The sequence below is a fragment of the Oenanthe melanoleuca genome, chromosome 12, assembly GCF_029582105.1.
Source record: "Oenanthe melanoleuca isolate GR-GAL-2019-014 chromosome 12, OMel1.0, whole genome shotgun sequence".
NCBI classification, from domain to species: Eukaryota; Metazoa; Chordata; class Aves; order Passeriformes; family Muscicapidae; genus Oenanthe; species Oenanthe melanoleuca.
The window spans coordinates 12,230,202-12,249,402 of record NC_079346.1 but is presented as its reverse complement, the minus strand read 5'-3'; the positions used below and the strand labels follow the sequence as shown (position 1 = coordinate 12,249,402).

Here is a 19,201-nt window from a genome sequence, read left to right as displayed (position 1 = left end):
TGAAGGCAGAACAGTATCTGCTCTGCTTCTCCTAATGAATAACAAATGGCCCTTCACAATTCATTTAGCTCACTACAAGCTGCCATTACAACCCATTCTGTTTTTTTAACTTTGTGGTAATGTATCATCTTGCCTGACTCTATGTCATCTTCTTGAGGGTCACCAAAGGTATGTAACTCAATGATGAAAAAAAGGAGGAAGGAAAAAGAGATATGACAAATTTTGACAAAGCACCGAGCAGTCTATTCTGATATACTGTATCACACAGTGAGGCTCACACTTCCTACACAAAAATGCTTCCTGAGCTGTAAAGAAAGTCAGAAAAGTCCTCAAAATGATTCTGTTTTTCAATTAATAACTAAAATAAAACAATATCTGGGAAATAATTCTTTGGCTTTCTACTTACTTTCTCTTGATTTTTGTATGCCCTAAAATATAATCTGCATCTGAGCATTTAAAAAAGACCACGAATATTTATCTTTATTTCACAGATATTTAGAAACATGCACTATGTTGCTATGGACAATTAGCCTTTTATCCAATTTTAGCTGGTAGTTTAACTCACTCACCCTAAGGTTTTAATTATCCCCTCAGTCTGCATGCTCAGGCCCCAATTCCTGCAGCTGGAAATCTGCCTCAGTGATGTTATAACCTTGTTAATGTAACAAAAGAGGAGTTTACTTAAAACTGTACTGACTGTGGACTTAAGCCAAATTTACTTGAAAGAGGAAAGAGACTGTCAAAAATCCTACAATAAACACAGAAATGCAGTTCTTTCATAACCTTCACCTTAATTCATATAGACAAGCAATTTACATGTAAGTGGATTCATATGGCCTGTGAGGGGCCTCCTCTCTGGAGCTGGACTATTCTCCATACCCTTCCCTCCTCCTGAACAAAAAAAGCTCCAGCAGCTCACTTTACAAAAATGGCAGAGTATCTGCACTCTTTTTTAATCACAATAAAACATAATTAAGATAAACATTTATAAAGCTAGTCAGTATCAATAAAGGCAGCCTAATTCCACAAGGCAAATTTCACGTAAGTTCAGCTAGTCCTTCGTCAAATACATATTTAAATTCAATAAAGGTTTTATTTGAAAAGAGGAAACTTGTACTAATGAGGTAATAGTTGCATTAGCCTTAAGTGGAACTTGGTTGTCAGATACTGATATCCCCTATTCATTTAGTTGCTAAATTACAAGAGGGACTTCCTAAACTCATCTGTTAATTAGATTCATTTTTAGACTAGATACTCCCAAAAAACCTACATTAGACTAAACAAAACATCACAGTATTGAAGTGTTGAAGGGAGGCTATTCTGAGAGAAAAGATTATAAATTCTATTTCTTAAGAGAATTGTGAAAATGCTGTACAGAAATTTCCTTCCTGATTGGATCCCTGTAGTACTTTTATAAGAGAGCAGTGGGTACTGGCTGGGATGCACAGACACAGGAACCAGGAACAGTGGTTCCATTTCAGCAGTTTTCTGTCAGTTGTTGACAAAATAATCCAGGTGAGCACAGAGGGTAATGGGCACCCAAAACAAAACTGGAAAGCAGTCAAGTTTGTTTCATGCCTGCTGCAAGTTTAATCGTTTTTCATTAGGTGAAAATTCTTTTCTTTTAAGCTCCTGAATGTCAGAGCATTTTCCACTCTGCTAAGAGGGTATCAGGTTGCTGGGTGTTAGATGATCATCTGCCCTGCTTCTTGGGCTTCTACTAGAGTAGTAGTATTGTTACACAATAATCCCTGCTTTTTGCTACTGAATAGTCCCAACACCAGCTACTGCTCTAAACCTCATAGACATCAACTGCTTAACTTTTGATTACTGACCACACAGAAACTTCTCAAGGTAGTCAGGCAAGAACTGGATGAAGTTGTCCAGCTCATAAAAAATATTCACAAGTTAACAAAATGACAGAATTTTGTATTTTGGGTCTTTTAGAGTGGAGTTAATGTTCCTTTTAGTTTAAAAGCTCTTCCTATCTCCCTATTAAGCTGCACTTAACCAGCCTCTGGGATGCAGCTTGCCATAACATGCAGACAGGTGACCATAACTACCACAAAGTCCCCTCACACAAAAACCCCATCCTTTGACATTTTCTACTCAGTACCTATCTCTGTTCCCTAACCATAATAAAGGCAAGGAGGTTGGAAACCAAAAAGAAAAAAATGGAATATTTTAATGACTGTCTCTGTTAGATCAATCTACATTTCATTGTTGCACCTAGAAGATGAGAGTCATGAAAGCTGGTTTTCAAACTATGCAAGAAATTTGTTGGGAAGCAGAGAAGAATAATCCATCATAACTAGAATGATTTTAGCAATATGGTCATCATCAGAGTCCTGTGTGGCCTAATTTTGGTCAGAGCTGAATGCAACAATGATAAACTACATGTTTGAGGTAGGAGTGGTTAGAAACTGGGAAGAGTTTAACCACAAAAAAGTGTTTTACATTTCTAATCTAAGCCAATAAATCACTGTTTCCCCTTCAGTTTCTGCACATTTACAGAACTGAAACTGGGTGGGTTTTGAGAAAATTATTAAATATGAGGGGAAAAAAAATCAAACCTTTCAATTGCATCCCCCCATAAAACCCTTAGTACTAAAATGTGTGAGCACACTAAAGTGAGCATAGTACTCATAGTAAAATTATGCAAGCTCCTCTACAAAAGTAACATTTATCTTTACCAACAACCACAAAATCTTTCTCTAAAGATATTCTGTGTAAGTTTGCACATCACCAGCTTTTGTTTCACCTTGAAAAGGTTTGTCTGTTCAGTTGAAGCCACTTCACCCTAAGGAAGCATTCCAAGGTGTCCTTTTAAGGTGACGTTTATGCTGGACAAAACAGCTTGACTATAGGACTTAGCACAGACTTATACAATGCACTTTCTTAAATAGAGGTTTTCTTTGCTGAGATACCTTGGTACTCTGCACAAGAGTGTGGATTTAGCCAGCTTTGTTCACAGTCAGAGAAAATTGAGAGGAGCTCATCCTGATTTCTGCTGTTATCACATAATTCATGATCTGCTAGTTCTGCTAAACAGCAACACAGCACTGAAAAGAGAGATGCTGTTCCTTGAGAAGGTAGTGCTTTAGCATATTTCTGTGCTGTGTCATATTTTACCAATCCTATTTGAAGAATCATCTTTTTGCTGCAATGTTTCCATATTCACATTGTTCAGATAGCATTGACAGTCATAATGTCATGCATGCTTTTATTCTTATCTTGTTTATTATAGTTATGATGGATGGGAACCCATTATACCTGGCACTGTATTGTCTTGTCAGGGTCACAGTCAGTAATCTTGACATGGCTCAGAGGGAGGGCACAACCACCACCAAAAGAGTGTCTCCTCCTCCAAAAGGGAAATTTTTTTACTCATTTCAAGAGAAACCTGTAGGAGGTTTTTACAGGTGTCACTATATGAGTTAAATGAAAGAGTAAATGTTACTTACAGCCTTACAGCCAGAAGGGCTGCCTTGTGAGCTCACAACTCACAAAGCACAAGAGAAGGCACATTAGAGAACCATCAGTGAACCCTCTTGGAAAAGAGAACACAAAATTTCAAGCACACCTTGCACCTTACTACATGAGAGAACTAAGGAATGGGAATTTAGATGTGTTTTTCCACAGCAAAAAGAGAAGTACATGTTTTCCTGGGGGCATGGTGGGAGCTAAGGAAGCACAGGAAGAAGGTAGCAGTGGATTTACTTTGCAGCACCTTAGAAGTAATGGAAAGGCAGAGCAAACTAATCAAACCTTTCCCTTGTGCTGCTAAGAAAACTGCTCCTGTTTGATTTCTTCTGACTCTGTCCTGACTTTATAAGACCTTTTCCTTCTAACAGATAACATGCATTTCTAAGCACGTTTTATATTTTGCATTTTTATAGAATATTAAAGAATAATTCACCTGTTTAGTTTAAATGATCCAAACCTTTAAAATTTCTTTGGATCTCCATCTTCAAAGACCTGAGTTTACATTAAGTTCAGCATTATCCCACTGGGGACACCTTCAGCTTATAATTCCTATCATAGAATTGCATGGTATGCGACTCAAGTATGCAAGATTTGCCACTTGAAAAAGGAAAAAAAAAAAAAAACTTAAAACTCTGACCCATCATATTTTGAGGTTTAAAATGCAGAAACATCTGCTAGAATCATACTGAGCTGGCCAAGGTTAGGAACATGGGAGCCTGCAGTTGATCAGTGCTGCCCTAGGTGTCACGGAGGCCAATGGGAATTACACTAAGAGGGTTTCAGTAGACAAGGGTGTAATTCAGTCAGCTTTAAAAAAATCCATGAAACAGAAGCCTAACTTTTTTTTCTTTTTTCTTTTTTTTTTTTTTTTTACTTTCAGCCTCCTACTCCTTCCCTTCTGACTTTTGAGCCATTTGCTCTTTTGAGTGTATTATCAGAGGTGGAGGCCTCTACATTCCCATGCTGGCTGAACTTCAAAACAAATGCCATCCTATCTAATATTTTTTACCCTCATTAATTTTCTACCTGAGAAAAGCATTTTTAAGGTAAGTTTAAAACAAAGTATATACAGCTACATCACAGCTAGATCACTAATTGCATGGTTCGATCTTTTCTATTCCTTATATTTTCTAACATTGCAAATAAAGAAATTGTGCAATAGAAATCAGACAAAAAGTGTTTAGATAGTAGATAGCATATTCACTTTATCTAGGAGTTAAGATTGCTAAACTCAGTAATTTAAATTCAGATAAAAATAACAAGCTTCCTTAGAAAATTTTAATCCCTAACATACTCATACATAAAAAACAGAAAAGTATTTTAATTTAAAGAGATAGACTTAAAAGGAAATAATAGAAGAATTAAAGGCAATGATTTTGAACTGCAATTGTTTCTTCAAATTTTCATTCACATTACAAAAGGCTAGAATACTCTGCATCTCCACATCCTTCAAGCAGTTGGAAACACCTGTAAACCTGAAACACTGTTAATCCTGCCTGTCTTCTAAGTGGTGAAATCACTAGAGAATGTCATGTAACTGTCATATCTCACTTATAACCTGCACTTTAAACCAACCATTTTGTCACTTACATCATCTTGTAAATCCACTTATACACGATATGGCAACGGAGGCACAAAAGGCCATTCAAAGTATGGCCATTGATTTTTCCACATTCTATTAGTGGACTTAATATAACTAAATATTAAAAAAAAAAAAAAAAAAAAAAAGGGGGGGGTTAGAAATCATCACTAAATGTGTTTCAGTGAAAGTGAGCAATGTGGGAGGAAAGAGCTGATACTGCAGATAGAAAATAAACTTTTGGAACACAGGTCAAGAACAGCCAAAGAGTATAAAAAAAATCCATGAAGAGCCAGTCCTTGTCTATGAATTTGTCTAACCCCTTTTGGAATCAGCTGATGTCTCTGTGGAAGCAAGTTCCAGAAGGTCACCAACCAACCACTGCACAAAGCAGCACTTCTGACCTTCCAAGTGATCACTGATTAACTTCAGCAAGTGCCTGATACTCCTCATCCTGGGAGATCTGGCCAAACTCTACAGTGAGTTTATGCCTTCCTTTCTGCTTCTTCAAACATATCCTCCCCCTGTCTTACCCTCCCCAGAGTCAGAAGTCTTTTAAGCATCTCCCTCACAAAGCAGCTGCAGGATCCCCTTGATCTCTCTACCATTCATGTCCTGGGGAAAGCCCTAAATCCCTGAAAAGTATGGCAGAATTTCCAACATAAAGTGTTTGCTGGAGCACTGACTGTAATTGTTCTATTGAGGCAAGTACCAGAATGGGTAAAGAGCAATGGCAACAAAACTGGAAAGCAAAGTGCACTCCTGAGATATAGACTGGGAGTGACCACCAAATTCTCTTTCTGCCTGTCAGGTACCTCAAATCACGTGGATCAAAGGAACCTGAAAGATCACTTGTACAACTAGAGACAAAAATCCTTCTGAAATGAAGAAAACAAGCCAGACTTGCTTTTTAGCTCAGAAAAATATGTTAGTTATTATAACCATAATATGCATTGTCTGGAATATGTCTGAACTCCTGGTTTGCCTCCAGACAATGCCTCTGTGACACAAGCACTACATTGGCTCCCTGGAAAGACTTAGAAAAGGTTGCTACTGCCCTCCCCATTGTCTACAGGGGACAAGAAACAGTGGGAGAGGACCCAACTTTCTTTAGTTAGATACTGATATCAAAGTAGCCAAAACCCAGCCTCTCATATCACAGTTTGTAGAAATCCTAAACTGATCCTACTAGCCTTCAATAGCAAGTGAAAACCTATTTTGAAACTAGATTTTGACCTTAAAAAGAACAAAATTAAGAAATTTGTTTCCCACACTGATGCAATTTCAAACGTTATGAATCATATAGAATAAAATAAAAGTATGCTATCCTTTAATCTGAACACTGGAGATTCTCAGATAAGTAGGAACTTGGTGACACTCATGTGTCTTTAAGAGAAGCACTGACAAGTTAACAGCTCACTCATTCTCTTCTCACAGAGAGAAACATTTTATTGCTTAGAGCCCCTTCTTTGTTTACAAAAGAAAAACATCTTTTCATTTTAGTCAAGAAAGCTTCTGTTCCAGAGAACAAAGCCTTCATTTGGCCTCCTCTAATCTTTATGGTGTTTGCAAGTTGGTGTCAAAAATGTTAGTCAAGGCATGCTGTGTTACAGGTCTGTGGGGCAAAAACAGCCACAAGAGGCTTTCCACCCAAGTTAGGAGACCACATTACCATTCTAACTACTTCCTATGGAAGTCACAGTTGTATCAACATCCTGCTGTTTTGTTTGTATTTAACTTGGGATATGACTCTCTACACTCCCAGCATGAATCCTACAATTAAATTGAAGCAGTCCACAGGTTACTAAAAAACAGTCTAGTGTTCTGCATTTGAAATTGTACAATTTTTGAGATAATCAACTTGCTATCTGAACATTTTTATAGTATACATTACCACAGCTGAAACAAGTCAAAATAATCTTTCTAATAAAATTATGAAAAAATAGTAAACTTCTTCCTGAAAATTATTTTTTCTTTACAGTTATTTATGCACTATTTATAGACTTTACAGCAATTTATACACATTCTGTTATCTAGCCTATTGAGTAAAGACATGTTAAAGAATTCATGTTAGAGAAATTATCATAGATATCCTTCTCCAAATATAAGCTGAAACACAGCTGGAAAAGTAGGAAAAAATTATTCTTCTTTCTATATTAATAATATAAGAAATCTGACCCTTTTTCTGTTTGCTTAAATTTCAAAGAGACTCACTTAACATCATGTATCCACTACTGCTCATTCTGTAGAACTAGAATTATTCCAAGGAAGGTACTGGCTGTTTTTAGAATATACCAGCATTTAAAAAGGAGCATAAACTAAGCAACCTTTCCCACATCTTTTAGTGAAAAACCTCAGGTTCCAGTGTACTGATTATTTCCCTTCCTCCTTTCCCTTTGGAAAAGATGGGTGCAGGGGAAAGCTCTGCCTGGCTGTAACACAGAAAGCAGGTGGGTCCATCCTTTTAAGTAGTTAAACTACTTTTAAGTGAGTTCCACACATTTCAAAAAGCAGTTCCAGCTCTAAATCACTTTGCCAATTTCTCCTACCTTCCTATATTCCTTTCCTCATCCTCATAAAAAAAAAATATTAACTCCATGACTACATGAAGTAGAGTTCCTGCAACTTCATCAGGAATTTTCCTGTCCATGAGTGTCATGCCTCTGGCCTGTGCTTGCCCTGAACAGGTGAATTGCATACATAATTACTCTGAAACATTCCAGATGCACTGGATTTACTACTCACACAGAGATTTCAGAAGCACTTTTCACTCTTGCTGTATCCACAGCAATGAGGAAGAAACCACTCTCCTGTGGGTGTCAGAACCTCTTAGGGTTGAGCAATTAGGACATAAATAAAGGCAAACATGTTGAGTTCCCTCCCCAGGTGTCAGCTTCAGATGGTGATGGATGGAAATAGTAATAGGATAATGTAAGGCAGGGACATGAGCTGATTTGTCCAGGTGCTGGAAACACAACCAGATAGATTCTCTGCACATCCAAAGGCTCTTGTCAGAGCTGAGACTCCTGCTGAGCTGCTACACAGATGTGAAATCCCCAACTTCTACTCCAGTAAAATTTATAGATGGAAAAAAGGGGTATGTCTGCAGAAAACCAGATGAATGGTAAACTTTCTTATGCTTCTGCCACAAGTACTTCATAAAGCATTTTGACTTCCGTACAAATTCTGACTCCTTAGTTTTCCATTTTACAGTGCTTCCCTTAGGCTGTGGCCCCTGACTTCCAGAATCCATTCAGAGAGCCTCTTCATCCCTGCAATCTGCTGCAAAGTGCACTGGAAGCCGTTTGTATGCCTCTCCCTGCCTGCAGCTCCTGCTCTCCAAGGCAGGAGGGCAGTCAGAGCAGGTGACACACAAGGGGACAAAGCACATCCTCCTCCCACCAGGACCAGCTTCCTCCTCCCCTGGAGCTGCTCATCTCAAACCAAGGTCCTGCACCCAAGACTGGCATCTAGTGGCAAACCCAAGTGTCCCCCTTGGCTGGCAGGGCAGCTGAAGCCCTGACCCAGCAGGCAAAGGGCACTCTGTGCTCAGCACTTCTGCACAGAGGGCCAGCTGCTGGGACTAAATGCTTGGTGGAAAAAAAACATTTTATCCCCTTCTTCCCACAATTATTTCATCCCTGTACACAGGTGCTGTTAAATGAATAAATCTATTGAAAAAAAAAAATATAAGCAATATTCCTTTATTATTTTCAGTGAAAAAATGGTGACCATACTTAAACAAAGGAAGGGATGTTTAATTTTCTAGTGTCACTGTAAGAAAGTTTACTGCAAAATCAAACTTAAAATATGGTTTTTGGACAGCACAGTAACGTTCTATTTTTGTTACTGAATAAAATAACTAGTAGCTGGGTTTTTCTTACGAGATCTTTAATGCTTCATTACTAATCATCTGATTTATTTCACATAAGGGAAAATATATTTTCTTCTGGAAATTTGCAGTAAATTTCAGGGCACAGTCAATTACAACAAAACTGATTTAGCAATACCCACAGGTGATGGCATGAACTCTATTAAAGGCAAGGAAATTGCCTTTCAAACTCTTGGCAAGAATTCTGAAACCTTCAGAGCATTCAGTATGCTGAGTTAACAGAGGAAACACTCAGTAATTAACAACTAAATCTCAAAAATTAAAACTTGTCAGATCTTCAGGTCAAAACATGAAGTTTGGTCTTTTGGGGGATTAATCACATGGCCACTCATTAAGTGCAGTGATTGCCACATGTAACTAAGTCACTGAAAGATTATCAAATTAATGCAAAACCACAATGAAATATTTTCTAATCTTGTATTTAAACAATGAGTAAACATCACAGGAAATTAACTTAAAGATTTTCAACCAAGAAAACACTAAATTTTGATAACTAAGTTCAGAGAGAGCTTGGGTGTTGGAGTTTTGTTTTTCCTTTTTAACTTTAGAGGTTGCAGTTGAAAATAAAAAACATATAGTTAAAACTTGAACTTACAGAAAGAGTGACAATCATTTTTATACCTTTCCCAGCACATGCCATTAGACTTTCTTTTATGACTTTTGGCTCTCCAGGTCAAACTTTATATCTCCAAAGGGAAAATAATTTTGACCATTTCTAAAAAGATGATCTGTCCCATGGAGCAAAACCCACTTTCCATGAGGGCAGGCATTTATTTCACATATATATATATATATATATAAGGCAATTTTAATATTATATAAATACTCATTCATCTATCTATACAGCTACCTAATTTTGTTACAAGCAGGTTTATGAGTTTTGGAAGGAACCACCACATAGGAAAGGAGATCTGTATGAAAGCATTGTGGTCATGAAAGTATGCTGAACAAATATGGCATTTCTGAAACATCTGACAAATCTCCACCACATCACAGTGCTGAAACTTCTCCTGCCCTCAAGCTCTTCATGTTACAAAATGAATAAGCTTTTCTAGGCAAGCCTTGTGGAACTCTCAGGAGGTTGTGCTCCTACTTGTGGACTCTCAGAAAACAAAAACAATGTCTGGAAAAAGAAGTCTAAGGATATATTTCTAACTACCATATTTAAAGCTCAGGCCAACTGAAATATTTCTATGGATGATAAATACATTATTTAAAAAGCATTACCATGGCTTCTGTCACACTATTCAATAGAGGATTTTTTGAAGTATCACTTACAAAAAAAAAAAAAAGTGAATTGATTTTTGTTGTATGCTCAGAGATAGAAAGAGCACAAAGCAACAAGACAATTAGACAAAATGATGGATTTGAACACATGCTGCATTTTACTGTTAACATGTATGCATAACTTCCATTAATGTCAGTATGAGTTATGTGTGCACTGCTAAAATAATATGACCATAACAAAAATATTTCCTCCAGAACTAATATAGTAAAGAACTAATATAGTAATATTTTTAATAGACATTCTGAAAAAAATCACATATTCAGAAATTAACATGCAAATGCAACTCCTACTTCAAACTTATACTTTCAAATGCTTTAAAATAAAACTTATTTTTTCACAAATTGGCATCAAATTAAAAAAGAGTTCATTTTATCAGACTAACTTTTATTTAATGGGTACTTACCTTGTTTCCAGTTCAAAAAGACCAACCAGATATGAACAAGACTAGGCTGCTACCCATTTTTATTCCAAACTTCCACAAATAACCAAATTTATATGGGAACAAGAAATAACAATTGAAGAAATTATCTAAAACTGACAACTGATTGTGGCCAGTAAATTAAGATGCATCTTGACAATGACAGCCAGATGGGCCTAGAATGCAGAGTTATGGCTGGAACTTGAACATAATATAAGCATAGGAAATCATCATGAACGTTCTTAAACACACACTTCATGCTTATTTAACTGGAAACTTGTAGCAAAAATCTGTAATCACTCAATACTTAATTTTTTAAATTATAAATAGAAATTATGGTAAATGCTTCAAATTAATAAACTACCTTTAAATGCCAGAGATAAGACATTATTTTTAAATATATTATTACAACAGAGAATTATCATTATTCTGTCTGCAGATGTCTAGGTCCTAGCTAGCACCTAAAATCTCTTTGTGAGAATATCTTGTTCATTTTTCAAAAAACAATATCAAGTATTTTGTCACAATTCAGCAGTTTTATAAAGTTTGCTTCACTTATTCCAGTGAGCAATTGCAAAAATTACAAAACTTTACGAAATCCATTTTTCTGATTATTTCCCTTCCCTTAAAATGCAAGGACAGATATAACAATTGACCTGAAGTTATATATGACTACCTCCCTCAAAAAAACCGTTTCAAAATTACAACAGTGAATTTTCTTGTTGAATGCTAACTACACAATTACCAGCCTAGCCAAGTCATAGCAGGTTCACCCTTTTTGCCAACTTTAGAGATCATACCAGAGCTTTAATGCCCCATAATTACAGATATTTACTTTTCTTTGCACGGAGGAAGTTATATTTAAATTATATGCCTCTCTTCCTTCTTCTTTCTGAACACATACACACATTGATAAACTACTTTGTTATTTTGGGGATGGTTTTACCCAACTCAAAGCAATAAGCAGACAGTAACTCCCTCCCCTTGAATGTGACACTGGCAGAGATTCCAGCATTGCATTCCAACTGAGAGATGGGGCTTTAGATCTTCAGTTTCTCATAGAAGTTATACAGTGCTGATATTTTTGTTTGCATGTAATAAAGGACAACTTACAAAAAGTGTTTAGTACTTCTGAAATGAAGATTCCTGCACTTCTGTGCTTTTAAAGGACTTTAAGTCCTTTAATTCAGATTAAATATATGCAGAAAAAAAATTTAAAATAACACCAAAAGAAACCCACCTAAAGCTTCTCCTACAGAAAAAGTATTTTCTTTTTTTTTTTTTTTCCCTAGAAATTAGAGAAATCAAGGTACTTACTTCATTTCTAGAATTTCTTCAAGCTGTTTCCTTCGCTCTATTCTCAGGTTAGCCAGATGTGCTTCCTTCTCAGCCAGAGACTGCTGTGTTGAGGCAAGACGGGCTTTGGTAGAATCTAATTCTTGTCTAGTCTTTTCCAGTGCATTCATCAGCTCTTCTACCTAAGAGAGAGGACATTTTAAACCCCATATTCTTTACAACAAGAAAATATTAAATCCATGTAAATACGGGGGGCGACACACTAAAGGAATTATTTTCTGTAAATGGCTGTTCAAATCTCTTCCTATCATAACTGTTTTAAAAAATAACAGTGGTGCTTCAAAACAAAAAAAAAAAAAAATCCCTGAAAGTCTCCATGAATCCATTAGTAATAAACAATATTTATACTAAATAGAACTAACACAGATCACCAGAAACCTATTTAACCTGGGCCACTGCCACAAACAGATACCATTTATAAATATGTCCTGCCCCATTTGTATTATTTAAATTCAGGGTGGTGGTAACTCATCATAGAAGTAATCTCAGAAATTTTAAATGCAGCTATAGAAGCATGTTTTAATATTAAAGTGTTCATGAAAAGCCAACATTTTTCATTAAAAATGTACACCTTTGCAAAACAAGTTACCCAGGGAAATTGTAAACTCTCCAGTCCTTGAGTAATTTAAGATTTTGATTGAATGAAGCCTGGACAATCTGATCCAGCTTTGAAGTTATTCCTGCTTTGAGTAGCAGTTTATAGTGCATTGCCTCTAGTGGTCCCTTCTAATCAAATTATTCTATCATCCTGAACTTTAAGGATCTGTAAATCAAGTAATTTCCCTCCTGATAACTGTGAGAATCTCTAAAGCATAAAGTGTAGGAAAGTTGTGGTTCTCCTCAGCATGGAGAAATGTCATGGAGAAATTTGAAGTACTCACTAAAGAATGGAGATTATACAATGACACCCATCTGGCAGCAGCAGCTTTACTTGTGGGGTGAATCATTTTGTGTGAATGGCCTCCAGTAACCACCATGCCAGTGAGATTTCCCCTCTTCAAATGATAGTTCTCATACAGTGAAATAAATTTTTTTTTTTAGTGAGACATAATGATTTGAATAATCAAATGTCCTATTTCTGTATGTTCTTTCTCATCTCCTTTGCCCAAATATTGCTATTTTTTAAACTAGAAAACACTTCAGAAAGATCTTCTAAATGAAATAAAATAAAATGGAAAGAGGATATATTCCATTCATCCATATTATGCAAAGCATTGAAAAGAGTTCACTTCTGCTGCGAATTGAAAAGTCTGACCAAATTCCACAGTGCTCATATCATCAGTGTGGCTTCTTCTCCCAAGCTCATGCTTAACTGTTTTTCTCTAAAGTCTCCTAGCAGGCAATCAGTGCTTATAAGCCACATTTTAGCTTCAATCCCAATATACACAGATTTCTATATAAAAAGTTCAATAAATAATACAAATAAATAATAGAGTTGTCAGGAGTTATAATGAGGACTCTCAGCCTGTGTGCCAATGATACACTGATTACTCCTTCTACACCATCTACATAAACATTCTAATAAGATCAAAGATACCCTGCAGTGCATTAGAAGCAGTATTTCATGCATGCAGATCAGAATTACCAATAGTATTGAAACTACTGATGTTCAACCTTCCACTCAGAAAGTAAAAGCAGTGTAAAGGTGATGTCAATGAAATAGCAAGGAGTGCAACTCATGAGTCTCTGCAGATGCAAGATTCCACTGAAGAAACCATGAAGAGCAATGATGACTGGAGATACCTCTGTAAAATGACTGTCTAGTGAATGTTCTTAGTAGAAGCAGCAAAGAGAACATATACTTGAGGGAAATAAAGAAATAAAAAAGCTGGATTTGCACTTAAATCCCATGAAGAAAAAAGAATTAGCCGGGCAGAAGGAAAGAGATCATATTTCTTTAAAAACAGATTCAATTTCTAATATAACACCAGATACTTCATCTTCTGATTTAGTGCAAGAACATAAACTCATGCTGTCTCCAACAATGACAAGACTCAACTATGAAACATATGATATTTCTGTTTTCTGGGTTTTTTCTTAGGCTTTTCCTTGTACCTTTTAAAAACAACATCTAGTTTCTGCTGAGCACCCACTCTATCACTTAATTCCAGACTGCATATCCTAATGGAAACTGTAGTAAGGATCAGAAGTGACAAGTCATTAATTTGTATAGACTCCAAACTTTAAGATAGTATCTTTAAACACAAGACACTCCCCATTTGTTGGGCAAATGAGAATGTAAAAAAGCAGAATTCTTGCACTTCTGTATATTTTGGTATCATTGTGCTCCCTTTCCATGTTCTCAGTTTGGTACCCAACCTGATGATTGACTGCATCCTCTCCCAAGTTCATATCACATATATCACATAATTTACATTTCAAAACATTTAAGAGAATTTAAGAGTTGTGGAAAACAAAGCTGTGGATTTGTAAATGTCTATTAATAACATAATCTTACATTACCAGACAAAAGAGATCAAAGATTAAAAGAGAAGGGAAAAGAACTTTTAAATATGAAAACTTTTTCAAACCACAAATCGTGAACACGTGTTGACTTGAAAGTTTTATTTTCATTTACACTTTCAACACAGTATTTGCCAGCTAGTTCTTCCTTCATATTTTGAACATGGCCCAAGTTCATGGTTGCACATTTTCCTAGTTAACTGTCCTACCAACACCTACAGCTGAATTCAACTGGCAGGCACGTGCACAAGGAACTAATTTTCTTTTTTTTAGTCAACTCCTATCAAATGCAAACTTGTGAATATTGAAGTTGCACAAACAATCCTCTCACCATGTTAATGGTACAGCTGTAGCAGATGTGTTACAATGAAAAATTAACCACTGGAGGCAGTAATATAGATGAAAATCCTGGTTCTGAGCAATCCCTGCCCCAGCCCAGCAGCATCACCTGGCTGGGGCAGAGGTGCTGGGGGCAGTTCCCACCTGGAAGCTGCTCCCTATTCCCAGTCCTATCCCTCAATGTAAATGCTCCTAATCAAAAACCCTGCACGTTTTAAATTCCCAGGAATACAAGATTTTAAAGAGTTTATGGTGAGAACCACAGTGAATGCTCTTAGCTCAGGAGTATTCTATATCCTGAATATGTTATTAACTAAGTTTTCTTCCCTTTTGCAGGACAATGGCCTCATTTTATCCTTCACATTTTGTAATAAAAGCCTTTTTTTTTTTTTCATACATTCAGAAAGAGCTTAACTGACCTTAGCACTTTGAGTATTTTATTAAAATCTGCACTAGAATTAAGTTTACATTTCAGAATGGCAGAAACCCAGCAAATTAAACTACAGTAATTGTTTCTTAGTTTCGAGACTATTTTCAATGAACATTTTCTACTCGTTCTGCAGCTTCACATTTTTAAGTGCTATCAGCAGTGTTTCACACCAAGATAAGTAAAGAAATGAATGTGGCTGAAGAATACATCTGTGCTACCAGATTCTGCAAATTAAAGGAGGTTAGAGTTCAAATGAATGACAGTTTATTAAAAATGCCCTGGAGCATTCTTAATTCCAGATTGGATTCGGCTCAGCACAGCTCAGGCTAACACAATACTGTTCCAGTTTGTGGGAATGAAGAGGGGGAGGGACAATTGCATGTTTTCTCAGTTCAAGTATAATATATATTTCTGCAGGATGACAAAGAGCTGGCAACATTCCAGCAGTCAAGGTTAGTATGGTTAGTACTACTAACTTTAAAGGGTTGGCACTTTATTTTGGCAACAGTATTGGTGTAAACACAAGAGTTTGGGATTTCCCTGACTTTTCAAGTATCAGTAGCTATACAAAAATTTCATACCTATTATATTTTAAAACCTAATCTTTGTGTTAGCACACATCATTCATGAATTGTACATAGCAAAAAGGAAATAAAGAAATCCATCTATTTAGAGAATCTTTAATATTAAAATATTAACCATTACATTTTTTAAAAAGTTTAACATACAATTACATTCATTCAATAAAGCTGGATGCATTTTGATAATAAGCCATTCAATGTAATAATCCATCCAGTTGTTTTGAAAGGGTTTTTTTTCCCATTTCCTAAGGAAATGCCTTTTTTTTCTATACTCCAAGTTACACACTACATAAATTTCAGTTATCTCCAGCTCTGTGAAGATTAATTTAATAAAAACAATATTCAGGGGTTTTCCCCCCAAGATTAAGCATGAGGTTGCAAAAAAGGAAAGACTATAATCCCCAAACTTTCTCTTTGTGGCTTTCCTACAAATTTATTCTATCACTGGACTAAGAGGGCATAGAAAACACTCACAAAGATGAGGGAAACAGATAAAAGGCAGAATTTTTCCACACCAAATATCCACCTACCAGCTCTGGAGATGTCAGCCTTTGGCACTGCCTGTGCCTCTCACAGCAAAGGTGAGTGCCAGGTGTGCCAGGACCCTGTGCCAGCAGCTGCTGGCCATGCAGGAGCCACTTTATCTCATGGCTAATTCTATTGCACACCTACAGGAGGGCCAGCACCATGTGGAACTACTGCTTTAAAAATTGCCAGTGCTGTCCTGCACTATGGTTTGTAAATACCTTGTTTCTTCCTGTTTCTAGCACAAATTTCCCCAGTGTGCAACTGCCTCAATAGTTTTATTACAAAGGTGTTTTTCACAAAAGCAAACAGACATAGCAGAGTGTCATCCTGAGCTTTGCAAGACATGGAAATAAATTCTTTGTCATCCTCCCCTCTACTCTCTTCCCATCCCATTTGTCACCCATAGACAAATTCCTCACCTCTGACTTCCATCACAGCTCTGAAACCCAGGAAACAGGTCTAACTAAACCAATGCAGTCATGGAGGCTGATGCTCCCAAACCTTTCCAAACAAAGAAATTGGACACATGTTGTGTCTCACAACTTTGGAAATTGTCAGAGAAGACAAAATTCACCACACTGCAGAATGCATAAAAGCTTTAAAATAAACATTATAAGTGAAGGATTTGACAGAATATTAAGCAGTATTTATAAATTACAGGTGGGTTTTTCACCTCATAAGACTAGATACATAAGGCCCAGTGAAGCAAAAAGCACCAGAAGCACTGAAGCAGCAGTGCCCTGGGAAGGGCCATGTCCTTAGAACACAACAGCACAATTATCAAATGGGATGCCATGCTGCACAATCTGACATCAAAAACCTTACTGAGATTACTTCATTACCAAAAGTGGGATTTAAAGTATTTTAATCCTCCTGCTAAGAGCTATGTTAAGAATATTTTAGGGTTGTAATTGTGTTTCATTTCATTCAGATAAAAAAGAGACATGGCATAGAGAGAGCACACATTTCCCATCCAGACCTGCAGGGACCACAGTCAGGGGGAGAAGGTTCTTTGGTTTCCTTAGTATTTCCTTGCTGGCTGCAAGAAGGTAGTTACCAGTCATGTTAATTTATTTAACCAGTGTTATGACAGAGACACATGTCCATCTCTATATAGAATTATTCTGGAATTTAGTGGATCCCCATAGCTAAAATAAATAGATATCCTAAATGAAAGGTGGTCTTTATTAAGTTAATTTAAGATTTTTCAGGAAAGTTGTGGGAACTGTACTCAAGTGGTTCCTAGACAGGTGAAAACAAAAGCTATTCTCAAATACAAACAAAAATGATGCTTCCTCTGCAGTTATTTCATTGACAAGTCTTGTGAATTTTCTCTCCTTTTCCACTGAGCATCATCTGGGCAAGTCTAGGATCTTTTTAATCAGCTGGCAGCTGTAGCTCTGCTCTTACACTTGTATGATACTGTCCAAACCTAATTACAAAGGTAGCATGAAAAGTGTTTTACAGTTATGCAAGTGAAAGCAAATTTGATACCATGTATTGATAAATTACAGAGCTCAGTCTAACGTTTTCAGAAGAATAAAAGTGAAGTAAATTGAGTTGACTATTGAACACATGCTGATTTCAGTAGGACACTCAATTGTCCTACAGGATGTTGTATCTGGAAGGGAACCCTTATGGGCTGAAAACAATTAGGCTGTGTGATTTTGGTGCTGAGTCCTTTCAGATAAACCACGCAGGCAGAGCAGAGCAACTCTTTGGCTGGTGTTAAAGCCCAGTGCTGTCAGAGCAGCCTCCCTGGTTAATGTCAATAGCACTGCATATAAAAGGTGACTAAAGTGTGTACAAATGTTGATCTTTGGAGAAGGCATGCCTAGAATCATGCACACATCTACTATTTCATCCACCAGGTCAGCTTCTGGGAGAGAGGGCAAACTGGGAGTTTTCTTGCCAAAAGCTGATTCTCAGCATGCTTGTGAGGTTACACTGCACAAAGCTATTTCCCCACTGCTTTTAATCCATAATCCCAATATATTATTAAAGTTAGAAATGCTTCCTTAGAATGTACCCAAACACAGCAGGGATTCACATGGTGTGCACAGAGTCTTACTGCACAGAGGTAGTTTATGTAAGTAAGAGGTTTTTCACACCCTGAATTGTGCTCATATATTGTTAATTAGCAAGTAAGGCTTATTAAATTGAAAATGTTATTGTATGAAAAGACTTGGATAATTTTATGTGAGGAATCTCAGAAAAAACAATTTCCTAACAAAGTTTGACACAATAAATATTAATAAACAATATTAATAGGCAACAATATTAAGATTCATGTAACTGATTGGAAGACACAGCTTCTGCATCAATAAAAATTTAATGCCATCTTTAAAAGTTCTGTGTCTTTAACAGGTCAGGTGAGTACTGAATGCCCAAGGAAGACACATCTGTGCTCTTCTCTTAATACAGATAATACTTCCCTGTTTACTTAATTCTAGGGTATTTTTGCTAAAAAGTCATTTATGCAATATTTTAATATTTGTATTTTTATTAATATTACAATATTAATATTGTAATATTTGGCTTGGCGTACATAAAGAAGTCAGTGGCATGGACATGCTTATCTCCTTAAAAACTAAAATTATCTCTTTTGTATATAGTGCAATGGAAACTATATCAATAACTTTGAGTCAAGTATGTCTGTCATGAAAGAGCCAAGTTTTAGCTCTGGCACACCCAGTTACAGATCACTCTTACTAAGAAAAATTTTAATGCTTGCAATTGATAGTTGCAACCTGACTCAAATTTATTCAGAGCCATGGGGAATGTACTGGAGAACACATGGAGCAGAACTACCAACAGCTGACTAATTTAATTGGCTCAAAC

General features: G+C 36.5%; 1 protein-coding gene across 2 annotated transcripts in view; it reads right to left on the bottom strand.

The window, feature by feature from the left end:
* The window catches only part of ERC2 (ELKS/RAB6-interacting/CAST family member 2), a 390,835-nt gene that overhangs the window by 180,067 nt on the left and 191,567 nt on the right, over positions 1-19,201 (bottom strand). For both annotated transcript variants that reach the window (XM_056501857.1, XM_056501859.1), the window contains one exon: positions 11,981-12,141. In XM_056501857.1, the coding sequence (XP_056357832.1) occupies positions 11,981-12,141 (161 nt within the window). The remainder of the gene's footprint in view (positions 1-11,980; positions 12,142-19,201) is intronic.